The 12,466-nt window shown below is 36.9% G+C and overlaps 2 protein-coding genes across 17 annotated transcripts in view; both read right to left on the bottom strand.

Moving 5' to 3' along the window:
- abi2b (abl-interactor 2b) overlaps positions 1–5,337 on the bottom strand; it is a 28,829-nt gene extending 23,492 nt beyond the window's left edge. For 6 of the 16 annotated variants that reach the window (XM_051897841.1, XM_051897846.1, XM_051897842.1 and 3 more), the window contains exons 1-2: positions 5,075–5,337; positions 28–195 (exon numbers count right to left, since the gene is read on the bottom strand). In XM_051897841.1, coding sequence (XP_051753801.1) covers positions 28–195; positions 5,075–5,191 — 285 coding nt within the window. In that variant the 5' untranslated portion in view covers positions 5,192–5,337. The remainder of the gene's footprint in view (positions 1–27; positions 196–5,074) is intronic. The other 10 variants (XM_051897851.1, XM_051897853.1, XM_051897856.1 and 7 more) reach the window with 5 other exon arrangements.
- A 211-nt stretch (positions 5,338–5,548) lies between these two features.
- On the bottom strand, positions 5,549–12,381 carry LOC127514736 (cytochrome P450 20A1). The gene is made up of 13 exons (XM_051897862.1): positions 12,159–12,381; positions 11,789–11,838; positions 11,529–11,695; positions 11,099–11,244; positions 10,698–10,865; positions 10,514–10,592; positions 10,320–10,435; positions 10,158–10,212; positions 9,622–9,742; positions 7,903–8,014; positions 7,369–7,433; positions 7,188–7,277; positions 5,549–5,856 (listed from the first exon to the last, which is right to left on the bottom strand). The coding sequence occupies exons 1-13, from the start codon at positions 12,228–12,230 to the stop codon at positions 5,706–5,708; spliced, it is 1,392 nt and encodes a 463-aa protein (XP_051753822.1). The 5' UTR covers positions 12,231–12,381; the 3' UTR covers positions 5,549–5,705.
- Between the last annotated feature and the right edge of the window lie 85 nt (positions 12,382–12,466).

Raw genomic sequence — 12,466 nt, 5'->3', positions numbered from 1 at the left:
AGATGTTTCTATAGCAGTAGGAATTACCTGTGAGATGTGGTTGATGGACGACTCCATGCGGCGTAGCTGGGACGCCTGTATATCCAGCATCTGGAGCACATTGTTGGCAAGAGTGTTGATCAGATAGGCCACACTGGCCAAAGACTGAGTAGTGTAGCTTTTGGTTTCTTCTAGAGCTCTGTGCTTATCTGGAGACTAGATGGAGAGAAAAGGAGGAGAGAGAGTTAATCTGAGCACAGAAGGATGGATAGAGGTGAAAGAGAACATGATATTGCCTCGTGGCCTAATTTCTACTCCCTCGTTTTCACTCCTCTTTAGGGGAAATTAAGCGAAACTATGGATTTGAAAGCGTCCAGTGATGCCCGGAATCACTTTGATCATGAAAATACATTTAAGTGCAAGATAGGTGGAGCCAATCTGCCATATACATAACTTTATAATGAGAACACTATTGTACGAGAATGTTGTAAGTTCTTTGTGCTTTAGTTGCCCATGTTTCAGCGTTGTTGTTACGGCAAGAGCGCATTCACAACAGGAGGTACACATTCAGACAAGCACGGTCAAGTTCATGTGTGCATTTGTGTCCTTTTGTGCAGATTTAATTTACTTTTATGTTGTATATATCAGATTAATCTCACATAGGATGCGTTTGGTTGAGTTTATTAACCAGCTAGCAAAGCGCTTCAGTTTAGCAGAGTTCATTCACTTTTCAGAGTCAGCTCAAACGGCAATGCCTGACATTATTGACTATGATTGGGTTATTTGAAACAGTCATTTCCCTTTTAGATGTTTCTTTTTCAAAAACAGTGATGATATTATTAATAATCCAGTAGTGTCATTTTTTCTCGTCACATTTTTTCAATAGTAGGCCTATGTTTTAATTAAAATCGTTTCTCGCCATGGCTTCAAAAATGCACAGGGATGTCTGGAATCACTTGATGAAGTAGACACAGTTAAGTGCAAGATGTGCAGCGCCAATCTACCATATAAATAACTTTATAATGAGGACACTATTGTATTAGAATTTTGTGAAATCTTTGTGCTTTAGTTGCTAGTGTTAAAGCACGTTGAAGAGCGCACCTTCAGGTTCACTTGCATTTGTTGTGCCGATAAAAGTTGAAATTTTACATTGATGTTGTGCATCTAGGATATCTGATTAATCTCATATAGGATGTGTCTAAATGGACTGTAGTTTACTGGTATTCATTCACTCTTCATGACACAGGTGCAATTAGGGTGAGTCCAAATCCACTTTTGCTAGTTTAACAATGGAAAAAATGGTTGGCGTGCCAGTCACATGGTCCAAAAAGGTTTATACCTAGTCTCTTAATGAGTCATGGGTGTGTTTTGGTCGTAACATATAACAAACCAATCAGAGTGTCATCATCTCCCATTCCCTTTAAAAGCTAGGTGCGCTTGCACCATGGTGGATTCGCTATTTACATGGCGGAATATAGACACCCTCAACCTATCGAGACAGCTTAAATACAAGTGTGTATTGCCACGATTGGTCAAATAATTATTTCATGCATCATTACTGCATATAGGTAATTCTGATACATGCAATGACTATCCATTATGAAATGTAGGCATTTTTATCTTTATGTACTCAATAATAATCTTTTGCATTGTAATCCTTTAACTTTTAATATTTGTCATGTTTGTGTGCTGCTGCCCTGTGTGTGTAACAAGCAGAGTGTATGTGCGTTGTGCACCCGCCTACAGGTGCATATTACTAACGCGCCCTTTAAATAACAAAAAATACTCCGTCAATGGAGTCGTTTTCAGTTGCCTCAAAATAGCAACACGCCAACAATGTGCCTGAACAAACCTCATTTTCAGACCAGCACACCCATGGGTGAACATATAAGCCCAAGCGCATTTGCTATTTAAACAACGTGGGCGCTGGACATGGAAATGATAACTGCATCGGGCTGAAACTAGCAAAAAACACTTGTGTCATGCCTGGTGTTGCATTGCACCAGGTGTATGATAGGGCCCATAGTTTCATATTTTAAATATCACAACTTTTTTATTATTTCATATTTCATACATAAAAACATTAATATTTAATTATCATACATCTAATTAGGTTCGAAATACACATTTAAAAAGGTAAAATGCCCATGGAAATCAATTTAGGGAAAAAATGGAAAATTTCATTTCTGTCAATGCAGTGAACTAACCACCGCACAGAATATGAAAAGCTTTGGGTCCAGTCACGGTATCAGCACAAAAACATGCAATCAACAAAATCCCAAAAAATCCTGAGATATCATTTATCTATATCACACAACCCTACTCCCCTTCATGATTAATTTCCCATATACGAAAAAACTAAACAGACACTGCAGCAACCAATCAGAGCAAAGCTTGAAAAAAACGTCACGGATCACTGCCTCATTGGCTGCCCACAGCCATCATTCATTCCCTTCTGGCGTAACCATGGTGATGCTGTCAAATATATGGGAAGGCCCACTGATGAACGGTACGGTGAGTGAGGATAGTGGGGGAGGAGGGTAATGTGTGAGAAACATGCCTGACAGCAAAAATGCCAAATTCATGTAATCATTTCAAAACCAACTAACATGGTAATTCACCAAAATATCAAGCTGGCTTAGTTAAACTCCTCTGCATGAGCAGACTAGAAGTAGCTATTTCAGGAATAGTTCACCCCATTTGTATTATTTTCCGTCTTCTGTAAAACACAAAAGGAGATGTTAAGCAGAATGTCTGAGCAGCTCTTTTCTATACAACAACTGAGGATGGTGGTTTATACTGCCAGTGCCAAGCTTCAAAAAGTTATCATAAATGTATTCTATATGAATTGTGCACTTCTTCGGAAGTCATACGACAGCTTTATTACAATGTCGCTTTGGCGTCAATAATAATGACGTATCTGGAATAAAAAGATACATTATTTTTAACTGAACACAAATGAAAGAGATTCCTGAGATCCAGCTCAGATTTTCAGGGAATAATGATTTAAATTTTGGTTTGTTCTTCACACCTCCGAAAAACTGTGCATGAATTGTGTGAACTACTTTTATCTTGCTTTTATATTCTCCGTTTTCATTGTATGGACATTTGTCCATTTGATGTTGCACTGAAGAAAGACAATCATAGAGTCTGAATGACATGATAATGAGATAAACTATGGGAGAACAGTCATTGCAGTCAGCTCGAGATGAAAACCTTCTTTGGTCATCAACGCTTTGAAGAAAACATCAGACCTCCGTTTTGTTCAATAAAACCAGAAAATCCAGAGAACTCAATGACTTTACTATCAGATTCAAAAAAGTTCTTCTATGACACCTGTACAAATAATGCAACAATTATCCATTAATCTGGCTTTCTCAAAGCAAACAACAAACATGATTATTATTTGTGGCAAAAAAACATCATGACAAGAATAAGAACCTCTCTGAATCTGCTAACATATCTGTATGCAATATGTATGAATTGAGGTTGTGGGAAATATTGGGTTACATACTAAACTAAAACCAGACTGCAGACCACATGCAAGTGAGACTCATATCAACCCGAGCTACACACTGCTATGGAAAGAAATCTAAGCTCGGTCACATGAAGCTATTTATGGTATTTCTGAACCTGCTACGACAAAGCTATGAAGTGAGAGAAACACAATGATTTATCACAACCAACAGAATTTCTTTCCAAAATGCATTCAGACCCAAAGAGCATCACTGTGTGCTCTGCACGACTCCTGTGGGCCTGAATCAGGTACAATATGAACTAAGATCCCCCTGGGTCAAATCACAAAGCAAATCCTCCTACCAACTATCAGCTCTCACTCTTAAACACTAACCCTATGGTTTTGCGCATTAACAGGCCAGCAAACGCTAGTCTCAGGTATGCAATATTTATCAGGAACGCATCATGACTCAAAAGTACTGAAATCAGCATCCTCAAAGAACAAACTCGTATCCAGTGACATCCAGTCACTGATCTGCCAGGGTCCATGTGACATGCACTGTATTTTTGGAGCAATAAATGTCAGAGTTTGATTTCTGATGCTCTCTAAACAGAGAAGTGCAGATCCTTACACACCCACTTCTGTGGATCCCCCAGGAATGCTGAAAATAACATGAATTTAGTCATTCATTTTCGTTCCAGAAGCACTTCACAGTTTCCAGAGTGAATCACCAAACATGCTAGCTGCTAAAACTGTATTTGCCATAGTTCTTGCAGAGTAGCTATAGTTTATGGTATTTGTTTAAGATTATAGTAAGCACTGCATTACCATGGCTAGACCAACATAACCAAGAAATAATTTGTCGTCAAACAGTAGCCTTAACAGATTTAAAAACTCATAGAAATGAAGCAGATTCCACAGTTAGTCAATTGGACCCTAGCAAATTTTTTCGATTTCTAAAATTCCAATGCTTAAACGCGATAGTACTAAAATACTAAAACGGAAAACTAGTACTTATCACATACACATACCCTACCTTTAGACCACAAACTAACCTAAACAACACCCTAATAATAAAAAACGAGTAAAAACTCTTAATATTAATAGATAACCACACTAATAGTCTATTTCTCGGATAAAAACACTGCCCATAAGCCCTCGGCATTTAGCAGCCGAGCTAACTTCAAAAACACTGCGCTGCTTTGATTAAGGTTTTCACAAATACTGGCTCATGAATTAACCACTTTAAATCATACCAGTCTGTTTTAATTAAGCATATAAACGTGATAAACTTATAGTAAATGTAAAAAGAGAGGAAACAATGTGATAAATTTGGAGTTTACACATTGGTTTTGCTTCGGCTAGCACGTTAGCTTACTAGCTCAGCGTTTGAGGCCCCATTTCTGTACAAAAACAATGAAACGGACAATAAAACGCATATAAAGTGTGTTAAGTGTTGATAGTGTGTATTGTAAACCATTATGAATTACAAAGCAGTAATAATAGGTGGTGATTTCAGTCTGCTCGACTGCATTGTCACTCGACAACACAAGCAGTCGGATCATTCATCTCTCGTGTCATTTCTCTGCCTGTATCTGGCCGTGTTTTTGAATATTTTTCAGGGTTTTGTAATGTCACCTGTATGTAGTTGCTCTCGCAGTACTCGGCGACTCTCTCTAGGTTGGCGTAGCTGTCCAGCAGAGCTCCTCGACCAGCAGGAATCTCCTCTTCCAACAGCATCTGCAGCTCCGCCATCTTCACATCTTACTGATGCATGCAGGAGGAAAACACCACCATCACACTCCCTCTCCCTCAATGATACATGCAGGAGGAAAACACCATCACATTACCCCTCTCTCTCTTTCACATTCACACATTCTCTTTCCTCCTCCCCTATATGTTTCTTTCCATTTGTCACTCTTTTCTGTCTTTTTGTTGTATTCTTTTGATGCTCTATACATGTGAATGGTTTTCATCATTTGAGATAGATAGATAGATATCTTTTTTCATTTTTATTAAAATTTAAAGATTTCAGTTAAAAGATTGGATTTAAACATTGTTCATAGTTTATGGAATGTTGTCTGTGGCATTTTGAAGGAATGAAGCTCTAAAAACAATGGAATATAGTTTTAATAACCTGGACCGTTTCTAAATGACATTGCATTGATCTTATCAATTTCTGACCCACACAATGTGGAGCACACACTATTGTCCATGTATAATTCACATTTCCCAGAAGAGGCTGTCAGGAATGTGAGATACGAGTCCTTCAGTTCCTCTTGCTGACTGTGATCCAGGTGTCATCTTTGGGTGTGGTCACCAGCTCATACCTGGCCTCAACCACCTGCCCCTCCACCCTGTGCAGTCTCAACCTGCGCACCAGAGTGCTGAGCAGCACTGCGGCCACAGTATATGCAAATCTAAAGAGAGGAAGAGAAGAGACGGAGAGTAGATTTGTGAACTGTGTGACATTTGAATGTTTCCTAAAGGAATAGTTCACCCAATGATGAAAATCTGGTATCATTTACTCACCCTTGTGTTGATTAAAACCTTTTTCCTTTGACAGAACAATGAAAAAGATATTTAGCAGAGTGCCCTATATGGGGCCGGGGACCACTAGGGGGCCTCAGCACACTTCAAAGGGGGGCGAAAGATAGCATAAATCGTTTTAAAATAAGACAAAACCAGCTTTAAAATAAGCTACTGTAAAATAGCTAATAATCATGATATATACTGATATTATACTTCTTATTTTAATTAATTACCTCAAAAATAATTTATGTAAAGTGCCCCTATTATGCTTTTTTGGATATTACCTTTCATGTACATAGTGTGCGTAAAAAAAAAAAAAAGTTCTTGATAAATGGAGTTATTGTCTCCCAAAAGAAAGAACCAATTCTGAACTGCCTGAAACGAATCATCAGTAATTCCAGTCTTTAAAACCTTTAAAGTATTAAACTTCTTTTGGAACGACCTTTAAACGGATGCGTGGTGTGATTCTCCTTGTGACCGCTCGAGTCCCTATCCCAGTCAGGATGTAAAATCAGTTATTTTATGCAATTAAATGTAATTTTTTAAATTTGTAAATTGTATTGTACTTTACCAAATAACACAAAATTGGTACCTATTTGGTAGTACAAATGCACAGCACATGCATTTATTTTATTTTAAATTACAGATATTTTACATTAAATTACAGATAAAAAATTACATATCAACGCGTGCCTTATATTGTGATCTCACATAGCAGTAGGCTACATTTTTGCATACATTTGAGACATGTTGTTAAATGTGACGCATATAATGAATGCATAAATGCATGCACAGATCAATTCATTATTTTAATAAATTGACACTAGTTTGCGCAAATAAAACATGAAAACAAACAAATTTGTCATAACAGGCTAACAGCCTCTGAATATTGTTTCCACTGTCCAAATGAATTATGGACAATGGATGGCCTTGGAGTCATAAAGGTTGAGAAACACTGGACAATATGACTCAATATGGACTACTTTTATGGGGGGCTTATTTGTCATTTTGGAGCTTGACAGACCCAGTTCCCATTCACTTTTGTTATATGAAATATAGCACCCTGAACATTCTGCCAAATATCTTCTTTTGTGTTCCACAGAAAAAAAAGAAAGTCATACAGGCTTGAAAGGACACAAGGGTGAGTAAAAAATCTTTGATTTTTTGGTGATTTCCTTCATAGCCATTTACTTAAGATAATATTTGTGTTTCTTTGTACCTTAGTTCAGGGCAGGCCTGATTCCCTGAAAACCCAAGCAGCGAGAAGCTCTTCATTACTGACTCATCTGCAAATCTGTCAGGATTAAACCTGTAAAGGAAGTCAAACTGATAAGAATACCAGCAAACCATGAACCTTACACAGCCTTATACAGGATGAAAATACACAAACACACCCCTACCTGTATGGAAGTGACCAAGTATCTGCATCTTGAAGGACGACACCCAGGGCATAGATAACCAATGTCTACAAACATCACAGAATTTTGCCAAAACATTTAGTAAATGAACATGCAAGGGGCAGTGGGTGTGTATAAGTTTGTGAATGACTGGCACTTAAAGGGACAGTTCACCCAAAAATGAAATTTCTGTCATAATTTACTCACCCTCGAGTTGTTCCAAACATGTATGAATTTCTTTCTTCTGCTGAACACAAAAGAAGATATTGAACAATTGATGGGCCGCATTGACTTCCATAGTATTATTTTTCCATACTATGGAAGTCAATGGGGTCCATCAACTGTTTGGTTACCCATATTCTTCAAATATCTTCTTTTGTGTTCAGCAGAAGAAAGAAATTCATACAGGTTTGGAACAACTTGAGGGTGAGTAAATGATGACAGGATTTTCATTATTGGGTGAACTGTCCCTTTAAATCCTGAAGATTTTTTTTTTAGTTTTTTGTGGGCCTGGTAATGAGAAAGGCCGGTTCTTACTTCTTTGGGAATGACGTGTTGGTCCACCTTCCCCTCCACCTCCTGTAATCTGGCAGCCACGGGTGTCAGTTTGGCTGTGCGGACGGTTTCATTCAGCACCTGCTGGCAGTATCTGGGTGGGGGGGGAGATGTAAACAAGAATGATGATTTCCATGTTATATGTTTCTAATACAATCAATATCTATGTTGAATAAATTTGGATCTTTTGGCTATAAAATTAACCTTTAAAAGATCAAGAGTTACCCTGTTAAAGGGATAGGAAGATATTTGGAAGAATGTTTGTAACCAAGCAGATCTCACCCCCCATTGACTACCATAGTAGGAAAAAAAAAAAATACTATGGCAAACAATGGGGGGGTGAGATCTGCTTGGTTACAAACATTCTTCCAAATATCTTCCTTTATGTACAGCAGAACAAAGAAATTTATACAGGTTTGGAACAATTTGAGGGGGAGTAAATGACAGAATATTTGGGTGAACTATCCCTTTAATGCGCTGGCTCTGCATCTTTAAAAGTCTTATGTTCCATTTAAACTGAGTAGCTCTGGGATTAGTCTTTTGGGATTAATGTTACAATACCTTGCCATCTTTTTTTTTTTTTTTTTTTTGCCAATTTTTCCCCTAAATCTAAAACTAAACTAACTAAACTAAATCTGACTTGTTGGCACAATCTTTCCTTTTAGCAAAAATTAGCATCGTGAAAATTAATATCTTACCTAAATTTCTTTCTTTCTTTCTTTTTTTTTTTTTCCTCAATGCATTCCTTGATTTTGCCAAATAGTTACTCCTTTTCTGTGGAATGGTAAAATGCCCAGAATTCAGAAAGTATTACTTCAGAACTGTAAACTGTCGTTACCTAATTTAAAGTCATATTTCTGTTCAGCTAATATTCATTAGATAACATTTTGCAGTTATGCTGAGCTGTCCTCTGAATTTGAGCTGCCAATGTCCCACCTGTTCTTTTATTTTCAGGCCAGTCACTGTTGTTTCTTCACAAGTTCTAAATTATCTTTGTTTAACACCTAAGCAGGTGCCCACTGACTGACTCCCTTTATATATACACATACACATATACACAGTACACACACACACACACACACACACACATACCAAAAAAAAAAAAAAAAGATTTAAAAAAAAATGTGGAATGTTTCAATTGTTGTGTCTTTCACTTTTCACTTAAAAAATGTTGAAAAAAAAAAAAAAAAGAATGATGATGATTTCTAGTTTATTGTGCAAGGTGTTTTATTGAAATCACAAAATTGCCACACATATACCCATTGGTGGTATATGTAGAGAGAAATAGAAAAAATGATAAACTCCATCTCTTTTGTCCAAAACAGCTCTTTTTTTGTCCACTAATATAAAAACTTTTAGGCCTGGTTTCACAGACAGGGCTTAGATTAAGCCAGGATTAGGTATTAGTTCAATTCTGACATTTAAGTTATAAACATGCCTTAGAAAACATTACTGGTGTGCATCTTGAGACAAAACAATGGCACTGACATAATTTAGGATATGTCAGTGCAAATTGCTTTTATTTAAAACAGTTCAAACATTTGCATTTTAGTCTGGGACTATCTTAAGCCTTGTCTGTGAAACCGGGGGTTAGTGAGATTAAGATTAATCACTTACAGTCATCATGATTTAGCATCTGCTGAATGAATAAATGTAAATAATATTAGCAGAATAATGTCAGAAGCCATGACTGGGACTCACCTCAGCTGTGGAATCTTCTCTAAGGAAACAGGCTCCTCTCCGAGCACTTCAACGAGTTCATGATAGAGCCGATCTTGCACTGCTTCTGAGACTGATAGGAAGTGAACTGCCCAGATGCACACTGGGAAATGATACAGAAGAGAACCGGCATGAAATACAGCTGAGAATAACTGAAATGCAAACATGAAAGTGAAACAGAAGAGCTACACTGGGTTATTATGGTTAAGTAAAACTAAAACTTTTTTTTTAACTGAAATAAAGCTGAAATTATATAAAATATAGGATGAAAAACCTAAACAAAAACAAATTAAAATAAGTTTTAGGATGAAGCACTAAAATTACTAACATGGAAATAAATAAAAACACAACTGAACTAAAAATGAATTAAACCTAAATAGTAATTTAAAAAAAAAAAAAAAAAAATGACAAAAGCATAGCAAAATGTTTAAAAATTAAAATAAAACTGAAAATATAAAAATTAAAGCTGATTCAAAATATAAATAAATACTACAATAACTACAGAAATTGAAACTCACAGTTAGCAGTGATGACACAGCCAGCTAGAGTAAAAACCATACCATCTTCCATCACCTGAACACAGCAAAACACATGTAATAAGTGCATGTTTAAAATGTATGCATAAATATGTAAATATTTATAAGTCAGTATCTCGATTTAAAAATGTGTTGAGATGTCACCTGCCGCTCAGTCAGATTGGCCTGTAGTAAATAGTTAACGAAAGATGATTGACTAGATCCTTGCCCAGCTCTCTGCTTTGCCACAGACTTCAACACTGACTCCATCTCAGCCAGAGCTGAAAATAACAAAACCCACATGATCAATTGACACTAAACTATCAAAAATAATAACTTTCAAAAAGCTGCCTTCTCACCACTCTCATAATGGGCCTTTCTGCTGGAACTCTTCTCCAGGGATCCATCCAAATAACCTTTACCGATCTCTGACCAGATCTATTCAAATTGTATACATTTACGTGTAAAATGTCACATTTCTATCGGTTTAAAATATAATTTTGATAAGCATGGCACTAAATGCAACTACTGATTAACGCTCACCGCTTCATGGTTCTTACGAAACCGAATGACCTCAGCATCATCCTGAAAGCGACTCCCCATGGCAAGCTGAGTGACAGCCTTCATAGCCAATCCAAGCAGATGAGCACAAAGTGGCGTGTGCTGTGATTTAGGATAAGATGCCCACTTATCAACCAGCTCCTCCACCAGCTGAAAAAAAGAGAGGAATAACATGTCCATAAACAAAAAACAGGGCACTTTCTTATGTAATCTTTATATTCAGTATTGTTCATTATATGAAAAAAATCAGTTTAATATCAGAAATAATTTAAGAATCCTAGTGTAAGGCAAATATCGTTGCGTCAGATTAATGCAATAAAGAGAACTTTGTTGCTGTTGGTCCTAATAGTGAAAAAATGTGATGTATAAACTCCTCCACAGACCTGAAGCAACAGAGGGAAGTTGTTTTCCAGGGTTTTATTGATAGCTCCCTCATATACTTTTTTTCGTATCATCGACTCAGTCACTCCCACTCCTGAACCTGACTGGTAACCAAGCAACGACTTGAGCATTGTCTCAAAGGAATCCGCTGAGGAAAGGGTACAAACCTATCTGTTAGATAAAGCATGCATAATAATTTGCATAAAAATGACTTTTTTTCCGTCAAGTATAAAAAGAGAATGCGCAAATAAATGCAGCCTTAGTGAGCATAAGACACTTCTTTCCAAAAAAAAAGAAGAAACAGTAGTGTATATAATGAATCAAGCAAGTAGTATATAAATCATATATCATTTTATGATCAAATATGTGAATTTCATTCAATTCTGAGATTTATTTAAACATTTTTTTTTTTTTTTATAAAAGACTACTCACTGGTCCAGTTGGGGTTAATGTGTTGTCTCAGTTGGTCCACAGCGCCCAGGCTGACCACTGGTCTCCCACCGAACCAGAAAGATGCCACAGACCCAAACTCATCATGAAGGCCCACCAGGAACTCGTGCAGGCTTCCTCTGTTCACTATGTCTTGCAGATTCCCATCTCTGGAAAAGTGAAGACAGATGTTTGTTGGAAAAACTGACTAGAGAATAGAGACTGAAAGGAAAGAGACAGAGAGAGTGTCTTAATGTACTTACTTCTCCTCTGTGGGGTTTAGTCCAGGTACACCAGAAGCTCGTCTAGATGACTGGCATTAAAACAAGAACACGTCGGGTTAACATACATATTGTAATGTAAAAGTCCTTTGACAGCAAATTATGGCAGTTTTAAGGGCTGACTTTTTTTTCCACACATATCCAACTTTTTTCCGAGACACAGAAAGGCATACTATTCTCTCAAAAAACAGTAAATTTAAGAGTAAGTTAATCCAATGACGACCTTCTGAAGGCAGTAGGTCAGAATTGAAACCAAACATATTTAATAGCGATTCAAACATATATTTCATATAAAAGAGAACTACACAACAGTTTTGCAAGACTGGTCAGATAATATAAAAAAAAAATTCACCGGATACAAATACAGAACGGCACCGATGAGGATAATGACAAATGTCACTGCAAATATAGCAAAATCCAGCATATTTGCGTTTCAGAAATGTCTACGGTTTGTCATAAATGTAATTAATCTGTTCAGTAAACTAGTAGCTAACAATCCACGTCTACAATGACCAACAGAAACCTGCGCCCCTGTAGATCGGCACTCAACTACACACCCTGTAAATAAGGCTAAAACAATCAATCGCAGAGAGGATGAGTTGTTTTTATGGATATTTAGATTTTTTTTTTAACCGATACATCTTCAGGTTAATATAAAAC

Source organism: Ctenopharyngodon idella, chromosome 6 (genome assembly GCF_019924925.1).
Source record: "Ctenopharyngodon idella isolate HZGC_01 chromosome 6, HZGC01, whole genome shotgun sequence".
Taxonomy (NCBI): domain Eukaryota; kingdom Metazoa; phylum Chordata; class Actinopteri; order Cypriniformes; family Xenocyprididae; genus Ctenopharyngodon; species Ctenopharyngodon idella.
This window is presented reverse-complemented; position numbering and strand designations above follow the sequence as displayed.

Bases quoted from the DNA above. Each gene is read 5' to 3' on its own strand.
- LOC127514736 (XM_051897862.1), bottom strand. From the start codon at position 12,230: ATGCTGGATTTTGCTATATTTGCAGTGACATTTGTCATTATCCTCATC. The intron at 11,696-11,788 runs GTAAGTACATTA...TCACTTTTCCAG, and splicing joins CTAAACCCCACAGAGGAGAA to AGATGGGAATCTGCAAGACA. The intron at 8,015-9,621 runs GTGAGTCCCAGT...CCCCCCACCCAG, and splicing joins GAGAAGATTCCACAGCTGAG to ATACTGCCAGCAGGTGCTGA.